The sequence below is a fragment of the Apium graveolens genome, chromosome 1 (assembly GCF_009905375.1).
Source record: "Apium graveolens cultivar Ventura chromosome 1, ASM990537v1, whole genome shotgun sequence".
NCBI classification, from domain to species: Eukaryota; Viridiplantae; Streptophyta; class Magnoliopsida; order Apiales; family Apiaceae; genus Apium; species Apium graveolens.
This window is the reverse complement of record NC_133647.1, coordinates 41,204,877-41,223,723: the sequence shown is the minus strand read 5'-3', so window position 1 is coordinate 41,223,723 and position 18,847 is coordinate 41,204,877. Positions and strand designations below refer to the sequence as shown.

The 18,847-nt window shown below is 34.0% G+C and overlaps 1 protein-coding gene and 1 pseudogene across 1 annotated transcript; one reads left to right on the top strand and one right to left on the bottom strand.

Annotated features, from left to right (window-relative positions):
• Positions 1–269: 269 nt before the first annotated feature.
• Positions 270–2,195, bottom strand: LOC141663216 (cytochrome P450 CYP736A12-like). The gene is made up of 2 exons (XM_074469270.1): positions 1,423–2,195; positions 270–1,291 (listed from the first exon to the last, which is right to left on the bottom strand). Exons 1-2 carry the CDS (start codon positions 2,092–2,094, stop codon positions 464–466), a joined length of 1,500 nt encoding a protein of 499 aa, XP_074325371.1. The 5' UTR covers positions 2,095–2,195; the 3' UTR covers positions 270–463.
• Positions 2,196–14,192: 11,997 nt separating this feature from the next.
• On the top strand, positions 14,193–16,041 carry LOC141663199 (cytochrome P450 CYP736A12-like; annotated as a pseudogene).
• The last annotated feature ends 2,806 nt before the right edge of the window (positions 16,042–18,847 follow it).

The window sequence follows — 18,847 nt, the reverse complement described above, 5'->3', positions numbered from 1 at the left end:
CTTTCCGTATCTAGTGGATTTCCGGGAAAAATCAAAGTATTCGGAATTGGATTCTGACGATCTTTACATACACTTATATACCATATAGAGTGCCAATAAAATCTCAGAATATCCATAAAAGAACCCCTACCTAGTGTGACATGAAAAGTTTTCTCATTCAGCAAAAACACTATTCATAAGGGTTTCAAAAAATTTCCAAAAATTGGGGTTATTACACCGCATTTGACCTGAGTCAATCCAATGCCAAATTTTGGGTATAACACTCAGAATGCGAATAAATCATACATGAGTTATTATATTCGACCATTTTACCATATTTCATTATTTCAAGTTTCATCTAAATTATGAAAGCATTATATAAACGTTACATGAGTGATGCTTCATCAAAAGCCCTGTCAACATACAAGAATAAATAAATAAACAGATAAACTTATGTTTCATGATGATCCCTGGGTTTCAAAACTTATGCTGCTTTAACGCGAATATTTGGCACCAAAAGCAAGTGTTCGAGTCGAGGAATTGTTAGGCCAAACTGCTCAGTCATATCCAAGTCATCAATTGATTTTCCGAGTGGCAACTCCCAATCAAAACAATGAAGCAACTGAGCCAACACAAATTGAACACTGAGCAACCCTAGTTGCATACCTGGACACCCTCTTCTACCCGATCCAAATGGTAGGAGCTCAAAATCACGTCCTCGGAGGTCTATTTTACTCTCTGCAAACCTCTCCGGAATGAATTCTAGAACCTTATCACCCCACACCTTAGCATCCCTTCCTATAGCCCATGCATTAACGATTATTCGTGACTTCTGAGGGATATGGTATCCATTAATCACAATATCCTCTTTAGCTTCGTGGGGACCAAGTAATGGTACAATCGGGTGTAATCTCATGCCTTCTTTCACGACCATGTTAAGGTATTCTAGTTTTGGTATATCCGTCTCCTCCACCATTTTATCAAGTCCAACAACGGAAGCTAGCTCATCTTGACACTTTTTCATGGCGCTCGGATGTCTCATTAATTCTGTTAATATCCATTCAATTGATGTGAACGAGGTGTCAATAGCCGCTGTGATGATATCAATCATGATGGACTTGATGCTGGATCTGTCAATCAGTTTGGCCAACTCTCGATGGTTGACAGAAGAGTCATTTCTAGACAGTATAATCATTTCATCGACAATGTCTCGGTTATTGCCTGTGTTCAAATTTTGCTCATGCTCATCAATAATTAGCTCCAACATTGCATCAAGTTTCTTGCTAGATTCCTTGTACTTTCGAGTCAATCCCTGTATATATAGGAGGTAATAATTCAGATGATGTAGATACGAGCTAGAGAGGATGAAATTAATCAGCTTAAAAAAGTTAGAATGCAAAAGCTTAAAATTGGAATTATAGAATTTATTGACAATATAAGTACCTGGAGATCAAATGGTTTTAGGAAGGGCACAAAGTCTGCAAGATTAAACTGTCCGGCCAAAGTGAAGGCTTCGGTCATGATGCCCTTAAGATCAAATCGATCATCTTTGCTTCGTCCCAAAAGAAACCTAAAGGTCATGTTCTCAATCAAAGACCCCACCTTATCACTGACATTCACCACCTCACCAGCGACCGCAGCTTTCTTAATTTCCTCCACAACTAAGGCAACCTCCTCTCGTCTCATCCCTTGAAATGAATTAATTTTTGCTGGAGCTAAAAGCTCTTGCACAACAAATTTTCTGACATGCCTCCAGTATGTACCGTTGGTGAAGCTAATGCCATTGTTACCGTATGACATATGTGCAACAGCCTCCATTTGTGGCCGCACAGCAAAATTGCTGTCATGAGTTTTAAGGAAAAGTTGAGCAGCCTCGGGAGAGGACACAACTATGGCGGGAACAGAACCCATGCGTAAAGACATAATAGGACCATACTTGTTGGATAAGTCATGGAAAGTACGATGGGGAAGGGTACCTAAATTAAACAGGCTACCAACAATAGGGAATCCTCTAGGGCCTGGTGGGAGTAGCTTACGCTGCCTGGTGTCGAGTATCCACCAGAGTGCAGCTCCCAGAACAAGGAACAGAAATGAAAAGGCCACCGAAAGTATCATCTTTGAATGATTAAATTAATATAAAAAATATGGAAGGTGTTTAAGGCTAGATTGAAGGTCTTGAATATTGGTTATGTAACTGAAATGTAGATTGCTTGTTGGTGTGTGGTGTTGAGTAGGGTGAGGAGTTGGTTTTTATAGGCAAAGGAGGGGTGAGCAGCCAAAATGAACTACGTAAAATACATGCAGTCTTGGGGGGTGAGTTGTTCCACATGCTAATTGACATTCCAAGTCCTAGGAAAGTTTCTGCTGGTTTCATTTTACGTATATTAAATGTCCTCTTGTTAGATTTCATTGTTAAATTGTGTCGCCAACAACGACTTCAAACATTCAAAACCATATCCTATAAAAAATTGAATATCAATTGTCAGAACCCCATATTTTAAATGTTTCAAGAGGCAAAGAGTGTAAATATTCTAACCAATCCACCCACTTACATCTGTACGGTTTTTAACTATTGTTGCGTCTCTTTACCCTCTGCCAGATTAGTTTCCAAGTAGATTAATTTAACTTTTAAAGAAGATTAGTTTAACTGTTAACGACGGAGGTGATGTACGCTAACAATGATATAATATCATATTATTCGAGTACGGGCCGCCTATTCTAAATTTTTTATTATCATCATACTAGTACTTATCTTTTATCAAACTAGAAAATTAGACTAAAAGTGACCGTCACTAAAATTGACCGTTAGTGGTCAAATATAAAGTCAACTTGCCAAGTCATTTGATCAAAAAACATTTGTGACCGGACGCTTTCGACCGTAATTAGAAATGATCGTCAATGGTCGCAAAGTAGAAATAAAGATGACCGATTTTTGTCACTTTTATTGAATGACCGTCACCGGTCACAAAGTCCTTGTCATTAGGCGGAAATTTTGGTGCCAGCATGCATTTAAAATATTTGAAACACAAAACCACCACAAAAAGTCACTTCAGTACAAGTGATCTTGTGCAGTCATTTTTGTTTTTCATCCTCTGAGCGGGATTTTAAAATTTCAAAATAACTTAATGACTATGTGTAGTCACAACTGAAACCACCGTTTTGGTCATATGTAAATTTAAAATTTTGTTAAAATATATATTAATTATATTTTAAATTATGAAAAATTATAGAAATGTTCAAATAAAATTCATTATTTTTTTCTTAAACTAAATTTAGACACTATAATTTATTAAAATTTAAATTTTATTCAAAATGCTATTTTTTTATCATTATAGTAATATGGAAAAATGTGATAAATATTAATTTTATCGCATTTGATCCCCTGCACATTTTTCTTTGTTTTTTTTTTAATTTTATATTTATTTACTGAAAATTATTTATTTTAGTTAATTAAATAAACTTTCAAAATAACTAGAACCGTTAAAGAATAAGTTTAAATAATTAAAAATAACTTGTAAAATCAGTAATCCCTTGAAAGTATTAAATAAGTTTTCAATTTTTTACATTCATTAAAAAAATTATTTTGATAATATAGTTTTACTTATACCCATTATACATATATGAATAGGGATGACAATCGGGTCGGTCGAAACGGGTTTTGCAAAAACCAAACCCGAACCCGATTGTTTTTGCCAAACCCGAACCCGAAAAAACCTGAATTATTAAACCCGACCCCGAACCGAATTTTATTCGGGTTCGGTTCGGGTTCGGGTTTGTAGATCTCTACCAAATTATATTTTAATTTTCACAATTTTTTTGAAGGATTAATAAGATTTTATTCGAGCAAGGAGCTCATAGATCTTACGATATTGAAAATTTTGGATTGAATTAAATGATTCAGAGTAGGAAATGGATCTAAATTCTAAGGATAAAGTTGTGGGTTAAAAAATGCAACAATCTTGACTTAGAGTATACTTGTATCGAACCCTACTACTGCTAACATGTTTAACGATAGTAGTCCACTAATGTTGGACTTTAACGTAATAGTTTATACAAAGTATAATCATTTTACTACTAATATTAGTAATATATGATATCATAAATTATATTAATACTTTTAAGATATAAAATATTATTTATATATTAACACGGGTTTCGGTTCGGGTTCAGGTTTGGTTCGGAACGAAATGGATTTCGGGTTTTCGGGTCGGGTTTGAAACGGTATGCCTTAAATCTAAACCCGACCCGAAAAGAGTTCGGGTTTAAAAATTATATCCAAACCCGAACCGAAACCCGATCGGATCGAGTATCCATCGGTTCAGTACAAATTGTCATCCCTGTATATAAATTTCAGTTTTAGACCTTTACTGAGTCCTCGTTACGTACTCAAATTTCTACACTCCCTTCTGAATCAAGCACAATCTAATAGAATGGGATAGAGGTGTACACGGATCGGGTTGGGCGGGTTGAGAAAATTTATCAACTCAACCCAATTAATTCGGGTTTTTAAAATTTCAACCCAAACCGAACCATTTAAATTTGCAACCCAAACCAATTTGTAATACTTCGGTTTGGATCGGTTTGATCGGTTTAATAAATATTCAAAACTAATATTAATAATTATAAAATATAAGCAGAAAGTCTCAAAGTTTAAAACATTTGAAAATAGTTCAATAAAATATTAGAATAATCCATCTCAGATATGGCTTAAACATCCAAAAGAGGGTGATAATATAGTACTTAGCCTTTAAACATTCTTTAAACATTGAACTCGATAAACGAAAACAGTGACATATTTTTTAAACATTGAGGATTGATGTTATAAGTTACAGATAAATGAGCTTATATATTAGGCCTCAACATATTCACAGTTATAAAATTAATAATTAACATGTAAGTATATTTTTAATCGGGTTGGATTGGATCGGTTTAAAAATATCGAAACCCATATCCAACCCAATTAACCGGGTTGACATTTTTTCAACCCAAATATGTATCGGGTTGAAAAAAATCGGTTTGGATCGGCCGAAATAAGGTCGGTTCGGATCGGTTTGGTCGGTTTGATCGGATTGTGTACACCCCTAGAATGGGACATATATATCAACTCTAGAAGAAGATACAAATATTTTTATCTACAGTAATATTTATGCATGCATTTTTAGGATTTTAAAAAGTCTAACAATCAATCTCAATAGTTTGAACAAAAATTAATTGACCTGACCATAAACTTGACTTTGTGCAAGTTACTACTATTAAATTTTACTAACGAGGACCAACCATTTTTAATTAGGATGTTCAGTAGTAATACAGTTGATTTTGAAACTGTGGAGCTGACTCTATCAAAAAATTTAGCATCTAAGATTTTTAATTATTCATTTTTATATAATATCATCTCCAAGAGGTCATAAACTCAAAAATGATTTGTACTCAATTATGTTATTAAAATTAGATTAATTGACTCGATTTTTAAATTTTCATTTCAACAACGTATATTAAAGTTCCCACTAAAAATGGTTTATTAATTTTAAATTTGGAGTACACACTGGTCAATAAATTTTAATGCACAAAGGGGCATACCTATTCAAGATCTACTCATGGATTATAAAAGTACATGCATATATACTATAGTACATGTCTATATTCGAAAACGAAATAATAAATTTCGTCTTACACTGTTATGAATTCATTAAAATTATATACCTTAAAGGGCATAAAAGGCTAAATCATACTCCTATTTTCTAAATATCTGAGGCTTTTACTTTTGACATTGACCGAAAAGTTAAAATTAATATTTTTTTACAAAAATTCTGTAAATAAAATATACAATTAAAATTTTGAATCACAATAAAAAAAATTCAAAAATAATTATTTTAATTATAAGATCAAAGCTACGTGTGTCACAATTCAAAAGAACAATGGAGTAGGAAATAAGTGATAACAGAATTCACAACAAACAAAACGGGTAAATACAACCGGTATTTAGTTAAATTCGACCATTTTCGGTTGTATTTAGCTAAATACAACCGGTTTTTTCGGCCGGTCAAAAATACTCGAGTAATATTTAGCAGACCGGTTATATTTATACTAAATACGACCGCTTAAATACGACCGGTTAAATACAATCGGCTAAATACGACTGTTCCCGGTCGAATTTAAATTTTCATGATTTTTTGTGCGGAATTTTTTAAATTCAAATGAAAATTTGAAATTTAAATGCGACCGCGTAAATACAACCGGATTTAAATATAACCGCTGACAGTTATATTTAGCCGCGCCTTTAATTATAACTAGATACAGTTAGATTTGGTTCTGGTTGTATTTACGCAGTTGCATTTAATCATATTTTTTTGTAGTGATTAAACCTATGAACATATAATTATAAAATTAAATGAAAACAAGATATCCTATATTTACTGTTTTATGAGGCCATCCATTTAAACTGTTGGCTTAAGAACTTGAGCTCAAGCTTTATGGGTAATGATTAGTAATTGTATTACATATTATTTTAGCACTTATTGACCTCAGAAGAAAGTTAAAATTTTGGTAAAAAATGAACCTGGAGAAGGTTAATAAAATTAGTGTCATCTGTTTATTTTAATTTATTTGTATGAATAAAATTTTGTCTTTGAAACAGTCTCTTAAAATTTGAAGACGAATCGTAAATATTGACAAAAATTACGAAAACTGAGATGAAGTTTATTGTTAATGTAATTACGTAAAGTGACCACCGTTAATAAGAAAAAGAATGATCAACAGTTGACCAGAGAAAGTAGACAACTGAACCCCATCAACCATGATTTAGTTTGAGAGGGATTGATGGAGCTGCATATATGTTACTCCGTCTTTTAATACTTTCTCATTTCCCTTTATCATATTATTCAACGCACAATTTTAATAGTTAATATCTTTAATTTTATATTAATATAAAATATAAAAATTTCAATGTATTAAAATACTCATAAATATGAATCAAACAAGATCACTCATAACTATATCTACTCTTACAGATTAGGCGTACTCTTACAGATTATGCGTAAATTGATAATTTGTCTCATGTTATGAACAGTCCCGACATATGAAACGAGAAAAGTAATAAGGTACGGGGGAGTATTAAACTTGGAATGGACCGATTAATATATAATATGATCTGATATCTATCTATACTATACTATATTATAATATACGAAATATTAAAAGTTTGGTAATCGGTCGGTCGGTATTTGCTGAAATTACTTATTTATTTATTTTAATTTTAATGGATGGTGAGTCAATTTTAATTTTAATTGATATTTAAGTCAGTTTCCTCCACCAATTTAAATTCTATTTTATATTCCACTCTATATCATTATAATTGATATTAAAGTCACCTTTTTCTACCAATTTAAATTAATTTCTTCTACCAATTTTATTCTATTATATCGAGTTTTATATTATTCTAATTGATATTTCTGTCTAAAATAAATTTAAGCAAGCTAAATATAATTAATTGGCTTTGGTTGATAAATGGGCCTTGAGCTAAAACGTAATAATAAATATTACTGATCCGACTATCAAATTATACTATTGAAATAGGATAAACAAAATAAAATATATTATTCTTCCAGGAAATACAATTGATCAAGACACAAACAAAATTAAAACTAAAATACAATTCAACTAACTAAAAAAATAATATATAATAATTATATGGACTCAAACAAAATTATCTTATAAATCTGGACTTAAAAAATTTATATAATATTAAAAAAGATATATGTGATCCATATATTGTACGATTTTAAACTAGTATATATATATCCCGTACTGTTTTAGTAGGAGTCCTATTCCGCCTGCATTCCGCACCATATTCCAAAAATCGATTTCCAGAATTAGGTTAGAATATACAATTACCTTTCAGTTAAACTCGTGCTAATTCAATTAGTCCCATCTGCAGCCTTAATCCTGTTGGTGGCAGTAATTAACGACTACCCTCAATTCTTTCTTATTACCCCTTCATTCAAGATTAATACATGCCACATTAATAATTTAGCTGAAAATATGCGACTAGACTGTAAACCACGAAGCACGAGCTAAGTGTGCGATATTGAGATCTGGGTAATTGTTCATTTTAACACCTTTTTAGTATGTTAATTACCATAGACAGTCATGCACTTTTCTCATAAGATCATCAGCCACAGCTAGAGGTGGCCAGACGATCGGGCCGGCCGTGCCGTGCCGAATTTCCGGCGAGCCGATTCAGTTAGCAAGTAACCCGTGGACGGCACGTAAAAGTGAACGAGCCGAACCGATCCGTGCCGGTTTGATAAAATGATAACCCGGGATCGGCTCGTGAATTAGGCGAGTTATCCGAATTAGGCGAATTCAGCGAATCCGAGCCGGTTCGTTCGTTCAGACGAGTTAGGCGAATTCAACTTTTCAAAGCTTTTGGTCCACTACTCTCCCTGTCTCAGTCTGACAGTCTGTCTCCCACGGTGGGAGTCCCACCCACCCACTCGGTTTTTTTTTTTTATTATGAATGTGCATGTCTGCTGTGTCTGTGTGTGACTGAAAACTGAAATGTGAATACCAATTACCAACTTGTACAACTAGAATCAAAATTAACTATTTAGATAATATTTAAATGGCTGAATATTCTTTTAGTTATAATAAAATTCTGATTCATAATAAAATAACATTTTTAACATCTTAGTTATAACATTTTTAATGAATCAGAGTTGTTGTAATATAAAAAACATAAAATCTTCTCAATTTGATTTACAAATTGATTGTAAAGATTAAAGTTACAATATTGTAAACATAAATTGATTAATTTAATTCGGTAATTTTTGAAACATAATAATATTTGTAATTAATTATTTTAAGCAGAAGGTATTTTGTGATTGGTGAGAATTAAAATCTTTTTTCTTTTTTTTTATCTTCATTTTTTCTGTTCAAAATATATTTCCAATTTTAAAAATTAATATGTATTAAAATAAGAAAAAGAGGACGGTACCTCTATAAATTTTATTAATTAAAAAAAATGTTACAATTCATTTGAGAGGACTCCTCTCTAAAAAATGAAACAAACCGTGTTTACATTTTAAATAAGATACAAAATATAACAAATTTTAGAAATACAAGGCAAACAAATATTATCAACTATTCAAATTCTTTTTCTTCTTGTGGATCGTTCGCTGACAAACCCGATTTCGATGAAGTGTCCATCGTCATCCAAGTATCCTCTTCGCCGTCCGAATCATCTTTTTTCATCCCGTGTTGTCTCTTTGCCGCTTGATCCCAATCCTTTTTGCAGACACATATCTTGACCACATCCGGTGCAAGACTTGATCTTTTTCTCGTCCAATACTCTTCTACCGGCACTAAAAGCAGACTCGGAAGCAATGGTAGAGGCGGGAACTACTAAAATGTCCCTTACAATTTTAGCTAATACCGGAAATTGGTTCTCGTGATTCTTCCACCATGTGAGTATTGAAAAATCCTCATCGAACTCGTAGTTATATGAAAAAAACTCTCTAAGCATGCTAAATGAAGTTTGAGGTGTAGATGCATTTTCGGAAATTCTACACTTTTGTTTTTTAGTTAGGATACCAAGCAATGTGGGATTAAACCTACTAGACTGACTAGTCTTAGGTGGTATAATATTTTGAGTTCTAGGAGTGTATAGATCTATAAGACGGTGTAACAAGTCTAAACAATTTTGCACATAAAGCACGTGATTATATGAAACTCCTAATACCGAGTAATAATGTTCTAACATATTTTCTAAACCTTCTTTTCTAACACCGGGATCAATAAGACATGCAACACCATAAATAAAAGGAAATTCGGTAAAATATTCTATCCACTTTTTTTCATATCAACAATAATTGCACCAAAACAATTATCTTCTTCATATGCTTTTAAAGTAGTAATAATATTAACACACTCAATAATAACAAGATGTACATTTGGGTCGTAAACGTAAGAAAATATCTTAGTACCACGTGCATAACAATCAAGCAAATCACGTACCCTATTTGCCAAGTCCCAATCATTTTCGGTAATAAGTCTATCCTCCACTTGATTTCTTGGATCGGAATTATATAACTCGGTGATAACTATCTTATATTTAATTGCCTCGCATAGTAATTTATAAGTCGAACTCCATCTCGTGGGACAATCAATTCCCCGCTTTTTGGGTATTAATCCATTTTCCCTACACAATTTTTTATATTGTCTCTTTAATGTGTGTGCGATACGTAAATACTTAATTATTTTTCTAATATGTGCTAAAAATTCGGTTATTTGTTGAATACCCTTTTGAGCCGATAAATTGACAATGTGTGCACAACATCTAACATGCAAAAAAATACCGTCTAAAGTAGTAGGAATATCTTGTGCAATATAGTAAATAGCTTTATCAAATATATGGCTCACCGCAACTCGAACTCCAACAATCACTAGTTAAAGAAACCATGCCATCATAATCACGAAAAAATTCAATTAATTGCGCACATTGACTATAATATTGTTTTTGTGTGTGACGTTTAAGCGTGTTCCTAGGAATTCTTTTAAAAGCCGGGGTTTATTGATTATTTCATCATGTGCTCTAAATTAGGACTCTCACCGTGAGAAAAAGGTAACTCGTCTAGTGTAACATAAGTAGCAAAGATTCGATCATTTTATCTCGACTATAGTGGAAAGGCATACCTCCACCGGGAGACGATGTCACAAAACCACCAATTTGTGTTTGTTGCGGTGATTCTCCGCGTGCTTCTCCACTTTCATGACTTTGTTTCGAAATTCCGTGATGTGTTTTCAAGTGTCGATCAAGTGTACCTGTGCCGGCACCTTTAGAGTGAAGAAAAGGGGATTGATTTCGGCCGCTTTGAATACAAAGTAAACAAAAGCATTTAAATTTGTTGGGATCCTCCGGTGTTACTTGCCTCGAAAAATAATTCCAAACATGCGAGGAGTGTCTCGAAGAAGTACCAGAACTCCCTGCAAATTTTTAATAAAAATAGATTAGCAAAGTATTTGAATTTTCAATAAAAATAAAAAGATACAAAATTCTGAAAATTCGAACATATAATTCTAAGTTCAAATAATCGATTTTAAAAAGTCATAAAAAATATATAAAATACATAAAATCACATTCACAGAATCACAGGATCAAAATAACACATTTAATCGATTTTAATATTTTAAAAAAACACAAATTTATAAATTTACGAAAATAAAAATATAACATATAAATTTTACCGGCTTCTGTATTGGGTCGAGCTCGAGGGGGTCGCATGGAATGTGCTTGACTCGAGCCTTGGGATGACAGGGTGCCCCTCCCTTCTTCCATTTACTTGAAATTATTGCCTGAAAAACTGTAATATTGCCTGAAAACTCGCCGAAAAATTAAGAAATCTCGCCGGTAAGAAACCTCGCCGGAAAATATGAGAGTGAGTGTGTGTGAATGAGTAACCCGTGAATGTGGAGCTGAAGTGAGAAAATTAAGAGTGAACTGTATGTGACTGTAATCTGTAACTGTAAATATGGCCTCTTAAAATTTAAGTGAGAGATCGAGAGAGAGTTTAAGAGTGAAGAGAGATTGACAGTGAGGAGAGAATTTATAGAGCTTCAATTTAGCCGTTAGAATTAGAAGGAGGTTCTGTGACTGTGAGCAGCAGAGCAGCAGAGGAGCAGAGCAGGTGACCGTTGCAAGGCTGTTACCGTTGAAAGACGAAGCGCGTGGACAGCATTCGCGGGCCGAGCCGGTCCGATCCGTGCCGGTTCGTGCCAGGAGTTCGTTGGCGATTACACCGTGCCGGGCCGGTCCGGTTCCGGGCCGGTTACGGTTTTCAGAATGGTAAGTCGTGCTCGGTTCGTTTTAATTACCGGTTCGATCCGAATCGTGATTCGGCACGTCACGAGGCGAACTCTACGAATTTCTGGCTAGCCGAATAGCGAGCGGGCCGATCCAAACCGTTCGTTTGGCCGGCTCTAGGCACAGCAAGTTACCAATCCCCTGTTCAAAACTTGTGATGTTATTAAGACATGGCCATGTGGTCCACATCAGGCAGCAGCCTCCAATATTTTTATCTTTAGTTTTTTTTTTTTTTATGGTGGACCAAGTTGGGACAGCGAAAACATAAACAGCTTAATTCACAGTAAGGACATGACTGACCGGCGTACGTACGTTTTATAATTGTTTCTTACAGTCAAAAACATTATAAACCAACTAAGAAGCATCTACTTAGTTGCATTGGCATTGGGCAAAGTTCATATATTTTAACATACAAAACTTGAAAAACTCCAGATCACTTAATTATTAGAAACTTTAACACCAGGCCCGATTTATTAACTAGGACACGTGCTTTCACCCAAGTAAAAATTAATAATTGTTTATTAAAATTGAAAATTATATATAAATAAGGACCCCCCATTAAAAAATATTAATTGTCACTATAATGGCAGTAAATAATTCATAATTTGAGTCATATTTTTTTATAATTATATGATTATAAATACTAATTTTTGTACTTAAATATTAATTAAAAAATTCGAAAGTTACTGAAGATTATATTTAAAAAGTTGAATTTACACTTGTAACATACTTGCCTAATAAATACATGATGGCCCCATAAACCCTAGACTTGGGATCCGCTACCGCTTGAACGTACTATAAAAAACTTGCTCTAATCTTGGATTTGATCTGGTATTGTCTGCGTGAGGAACGAAAGCCGATTCTGTTCCCTCATCCCCTTATTAACTCACCCGCTGAAGAATAAGTGACCTTTTGAATTTTGAATAAGAGCCAGAAAAACACCCATGCAGTTACTAGAAATCGGGCCCACTATCCGTTTTTTTTTTCTATTTAATTTCATGCCGCCATCAGCCGCCTGGTGGCAATTACAAGGTACTCCCCTCGGTCCCGTTAAATATTTCCTCTTTTGACTTTCGGTACTGTTTAGGTAAGTGATTCACTACTAATTTACGTCTAATTTATAATATTAAACATAGTGATTGACTACTAATTTACGTCTAATCTATAATATCAAACATACTCATGAGTGATCTCGTTGAATTCGTATTTATCAGTAATTTAATACAGTGAAATTTTTATATTTAATACTAATATGAATTTAAAGATATTAACAATCCAAAATGTACATTGACAAACGTGTCCAAGATAAATATGAATCGTTTTTAGGGACGGAGGGAGTAATGATTTATACTTTCAATGCGAACCCTGATTGTGCCAACTTTTGCTGCTATTTGGAAGCAAGTGTTAATCATGGTGCTATTTTATGCTGCGGTATTTTAGAATTTGTGTTAATTTTATTGCTATTTTGGTCTTTTTCACAAAATCTATCGATCACCACTTGCAAATAAAGTTTGGACTGGTTTTATAAAACTCAATGTATTCCCTTCAGCTTTCTTTATTTGTTTCTTCTCATAAAATTATGTGTTTTTAAAAAGAATTATTAGTACTTGAATTCCTTATTTATCCTTATTATAGCTATATATTAAATGATAAAATTTTGATATTTTTTTATAAATTTTAATACAAGTTATTGTTTTTAACTAAACAACGAGTAAAAAAACAACGAGTTTATTGGTCCACCTAGTTAAACGCTGATGTAGTTATAATATACTAATAGGAAAACATTATCATATTGTAATTATAGTATTGAACTGACCACGATATATTACTACTGTCAACTGTCATACATGGAACAAGCATCACCGATCAATTGAGAAATAAAGTACATAAATATATATGATCATATTTTTAAAAATAAGAAAGTTGGAAAGTAAACACATCAGTGTAAAGTTGAAAATAGAACAGCAGGATCATATCTTTATTAAAAAACAACTTCAGACCTATTTATCAGCTGCATTTTCAAATATTAACATTTAAATTTAAATAAAAATTCACCTCAAACTCTTGCCCTAGATGCATGTGTGAGGGCGGCATTGTAGCGTCAGACAGAGAGAGACATGTGTGCGGGAGTTTATTTAAGTCTTTGGCATCAATATTTTAAAGGGAAAAACAAGCCAAGTAAACACAGGACTTTGAATAGCTTTCCGAGACTTGGAATATTTCTGTAGCTTGCCGTATAATCCAATCCCAATTCAACCGAAACACTGCATGTAATTTACGTAGTTTATTTTGGCTGCTCAACTCCCCCCTCTCTGCCTATAAATACCAACTCATACCCTTACTCAACACCACACAACTACATTTCATTTACATACCAATATTCAAGACCTTCCATTCATTTTAGCTTCAAACACTATTATCATATTTTTTTTAATCATTTGTTCAAAGATGATACTTTCGGTGGCCTTTTCATTTCTGTTCCTTGTTCTGGGAGCTGCACTCTGGTGGATACTCGACACCAGGCAGCGTAAGCTACTCCCACCAGGCCCTAGAGGATTCCCTATTGTTGGTAGCCTGTTTAATTTAGGTACCCTTCCCCATCGTACTTTCCATGACTTATCCAACAAGTATGGTCCTATTATGTCTTTACGCATGGGTTCTGTTCCCGCCATAGTTGTGTCCTCTCCCGAGGCTGCTCAACTTTTCCTTAAAACTCATGACAGCAATTTTGCTGTGCGGCCACAAATGGAGGCTGTTGCACATATGTCATACGGTAACAATGGCATTAGCTTCACCAACGGTACATACTGGAGGCATGTCAGAAAATTTGTTGTGCAAGAGCTTTTAGCTCCAGCAAAAATTAATTCATTTCAAGGGATGAGACGAGAGGAGGTTGCCTTAGTTGTGGAGGAAATTAAGAAAGCTGCGGTCGCTGGTGAGGTGGTGAATGTCAGTGATAAGGTGGGGTCTTTGATTGAGAACATGACCTTTAGGTTTCTTTTGGGACGAAGCAAAGATGATCGATTTGATCTTAAGGGCATCATGACCGAAGCCTTCACTTTGGCCGGACAGTTTAATCTTGCAGACTTTGTGCCCTTCCTAAAACCATTTGATCTCCAGGTACTTATATTGTCAATAAATTCTATAATTCCAATTTTAAGCTTTTGCATTCTAACTTTTTTAAGCTGATTAATTTCATCCTCTCTAGCTCGTATCTACATCATCTGAATTATTACCTCCTATATATACAGGGATTGACTCGAAAGTACAAGGAATCTAGCAAGAAACTTGATGCAATGTTGGAGCTAATTATTGATGAGCATGAGCAAAATTTGAACACAGGCAATAACCGAGACATTGTCGATGAAATGATTATACTGTCTAGAAATGACTCTTCTGTCAACCATCGAGAGTTGGCCAAACTGATTGACAGATCCAGCATCAAGTCCATCATGATTGATATCATCACAGCGGCTATTGACACCTCGTTCACATCAATTGAATGGATATTAACAGAATTAATGAGACATCCGAGCGCCATGAAAAAGTGTCAAGATGAGCTAGCTTCCGTTGTTGGACTTGATAAAATGGTGGAGGAGACGGATATACCAAAACTAGAATACCTTAACATGGTCGTGAAAGAAGGCATGAGATTACACCCGATTGTACCATTACTTGGTCCCCACGAAGCTAAAGAGGATATTGTGATTAATGGATACCATATCCCTCAGAAGTCACGAATAATCGTTAATGCATGGGCTATAGGAAGGGATGCTAAGGTGTGGGGTGATAAGGTTCTAGAATTCATTCCGGAGAGGTTTGCAGAGAGGTAAAATAGACCTCCGAGGACGTGATTTTGAGCTCCTACCATTGGATCGGGTAGAAGAGGGTGTCCAGGTATGCAACTAGGGTTTGCTCAGTGTTCAATTTGTGTTGGCTCAGTTGCTTCATTGTTTTGATTGGGAGTTGCCACTCGGAAAATCAATTGATGACTTGGATATGACTGAGCAGTTTGGCCTAACAATTCCTCGACTCGAACACTTGCTTTTGGTGCCAAATATTCGCGTTAAAGCAGCATAAGTTTTGAAACCCATGGGATCATCAAGTTTATCTGTTTGTCTTTGTATTTTTTTATTCCTTCATGATACTTCAATTATGCATCACTTATGTAATCTTTGAATAATGCAATAATTTAATTTTGATCACATAGATGATGAAACAAGCTTTAAACAATGAAATATCGTAAAAGGTCGGGAACTCTTGTATAAGTTTATTTATTTATACTCGAGTAAGATTGATTAATCTTTTTGTGCGTTTCCATGAATTTTAATCATCAACTTGATCGATTCAAAATCACCGAACCAAATTTATTGATTTTGACTTGACGATTATCATTTAGTTCAAATTTCTTTATTTAAAAACTGTAGAAGTAGTCCTCGCAGTGACGTTGCTTATCAATTTTGGAGGGGAAAAAATCATGAATATATATTAACAGTCTTGTAACGCATTCTTAGTATTAGTATTTTTCATTTCAAGATAATCTTCATAGTTGCTTCTGCATCGCTTACGTACTGACATACATTCATTAATTTGGCATGGTATCAGAGCATAATCTCACATAAATCTTCTGCAATTCTGATTTAGTTTCAATCGTGATCTTCATCTTTCAATCATAATCTTTATCATAGATCATTCTCAATCTTCATTGAGGGAAAGTGTTCTTCAATTTCTTCATCTGCTAATTGTTTTGGGTGTTTAGCCTTGTTAGACCGTTAATCAATTGTAGAGGGGTGAATACAGTTTAAACAATCAAATAGAAATAACAGACTCAACTGAAAGAACAATTTTTATATTAATTGATAAAAAACTAATTACAATGCAATACTCTCTCAAGGATGAATATATATTTTTGAGATTGTTAGGTTATGTGAATGATATATCAATGCACGACACATAAAGTGTAAACCTAACATGTGCTTATATACTGCACAGTTACACAATCAATCTAGAATATGTGTTACAATAGAATATGGAATCCTAATACATATGTATCATTGACTACTACAAATAAGTAAAGTCCTACACCCACATATCTCTGCAAATCTTTTCTCCTTTGATATCTCCTGATTTCCAACTTGGCAAATATTGATGTGAGTAAATATTGATGTCAAAAGCTGATCTGTAAATACCGATGGTAAAAGCTGATGACGTCATCTTTGTCAAACTCTGATATCAAATACTGATTGAAAAACTCTGATAGTTAAACACTGATATCATCAATTTCTTCTAACAATCTCCCACAACTTGTGCATTATGTAAATATGTACAAGTTCCTAATTGATGATGTCAAAACTATCTAAATGTAGATATACTAACAAATGTACAATCTTACAGTTAGTGTTTCAGACTTTAACTTTAGTCTTTAACCTTGGCAAATCCAGTAGCATCATTAAAGAATTTTTTGAGTAGATTCTCTTCAAGAACATTCAAATACATCTCCATACATCTCCATTCTCTGTTTGATATCCTTGAGCTCTTCTGTAAATTCATCATTTTGATAGATAGCAGCTCTGAGGTCATGTAGACTTGATCTTCCAAGTGACAGATCATCCAGCTCCACGAACAAACCTTCTTTCCATTTGGACTGAAGTAAGAACTTTTATACCAAGGGATGTAGCCACTCTGGCTTCTCCAATAGGCATATCAACAGTGTTTCCAGAATTTTCAATGTATTTTGGACTGTATTTAGACTTGTAGGTCATTCCTCTCTGCTTTCTGAATACCTGGTCTTTTAAATAAGCAGACCACCTGGCATTAGTAGAGTTGATTGCCTTATGTAATGTTGTGATATTCCAACTTCTTCCATGGTTTATCTCTCATTTCCTTGAGAAATTTTCAACCTTTTCCCAGATTCAATAATATACAACATATTTTTTTGGCTTATTTGTTTCATACAAATCAAGCACTATTTGAACTGAAAGAATCTTCTGTAAGTCCTCAAGCTTCTCATTTTCTCCCAATTCTGTCAGATTTCCAGACTCCCTTAGAATCAAATCATTACCAGTATAATTATCAGCATTTGGAAGTCCCAAACCACCTCGTCTTCCAGCCATTCTTGATTGTGAATTACCACTGTAGATTTTATTAAAAGTCTCAGAACAATCAATTTTTGGTGCATGTATCTTGCTTCCCATAATAGTTTTTCTTCTCTTCGAAAATCAATTTTGGTTTATCAAAATTTGAGCCTTCTGAATCAGAGTTTAATCTCTTTCAGGAATAGAATGATTAACTTTTGTTTCTTGAACTATACTGTCAATAACATGAGTGGTATCAGAGGTTGTGATAGGTTGAGCTTCAACAATTATTTTTCCAACTTGAGCATTGTCATGGTTGGAATGATTTATAGTTTCTCATCCCAATCAGATCCAGGAATCACCTTTCTCTTCTTGTCAACCTCATTAACTTCTTCTTCAAGTATCTTCCCTTCATCAGGATCATCATTAGTTTGACTTACTGAATAGACTGAACCTATCAGTATTTGTGTTTTGGTAGATGCTGATTTCTTCTTGGACTTTGATTTTTCACCAACCTTTTCCTTTCCCTTATAACTCCTATCATCATTTAATATTTCTTGAGACCTTAGAACATGTCTTTCAGCTTCAGTTTAGCTGATTTCTTTAATCACTACTCCTTTGGTTGGCCTTTGTCCAAAAATATCTTCATATTGTGAGACAATATTAGTGGTTACTGGTCTCAAAAATTTGAATTCCTCTTCCATCAGCCTCAGTTGCTCAAGATCAACTCATGGATTTCCCCTTTCAAAATCCTTCCAGTCCCCTCAGAGTATAAACTTGTATTTTGGGATCCTTGTAGAATATAGTTGTTTTCTTCCCTTTAAACTTCAATATTTGTAAAAACTGACTTGCCTCGGCACTAGCTTCTATCTCCAGAATAACTTGGTCATCATTAGCATTTGTGACTGTCAGAGTTTTCTTTGCAGTCACAGTCAGT

Bases quoted from the DNA above. Each gene is read 5' to 3' on its own strand.
- LOC141663216 (XM_074469270.1), bottom strand. From the start codon at position 2,094: ATGATACTTTCGGTGGCCTTTTCATTTCTGTTCCTTGTTCTGGGAGCT. The intron at 1,292-1,422 runs GTACTTATATTG...CTATATATACAG, and splicing joins TAAAACCATTTGATCTCCAG to GGATTGACTCGAAAGTACAA.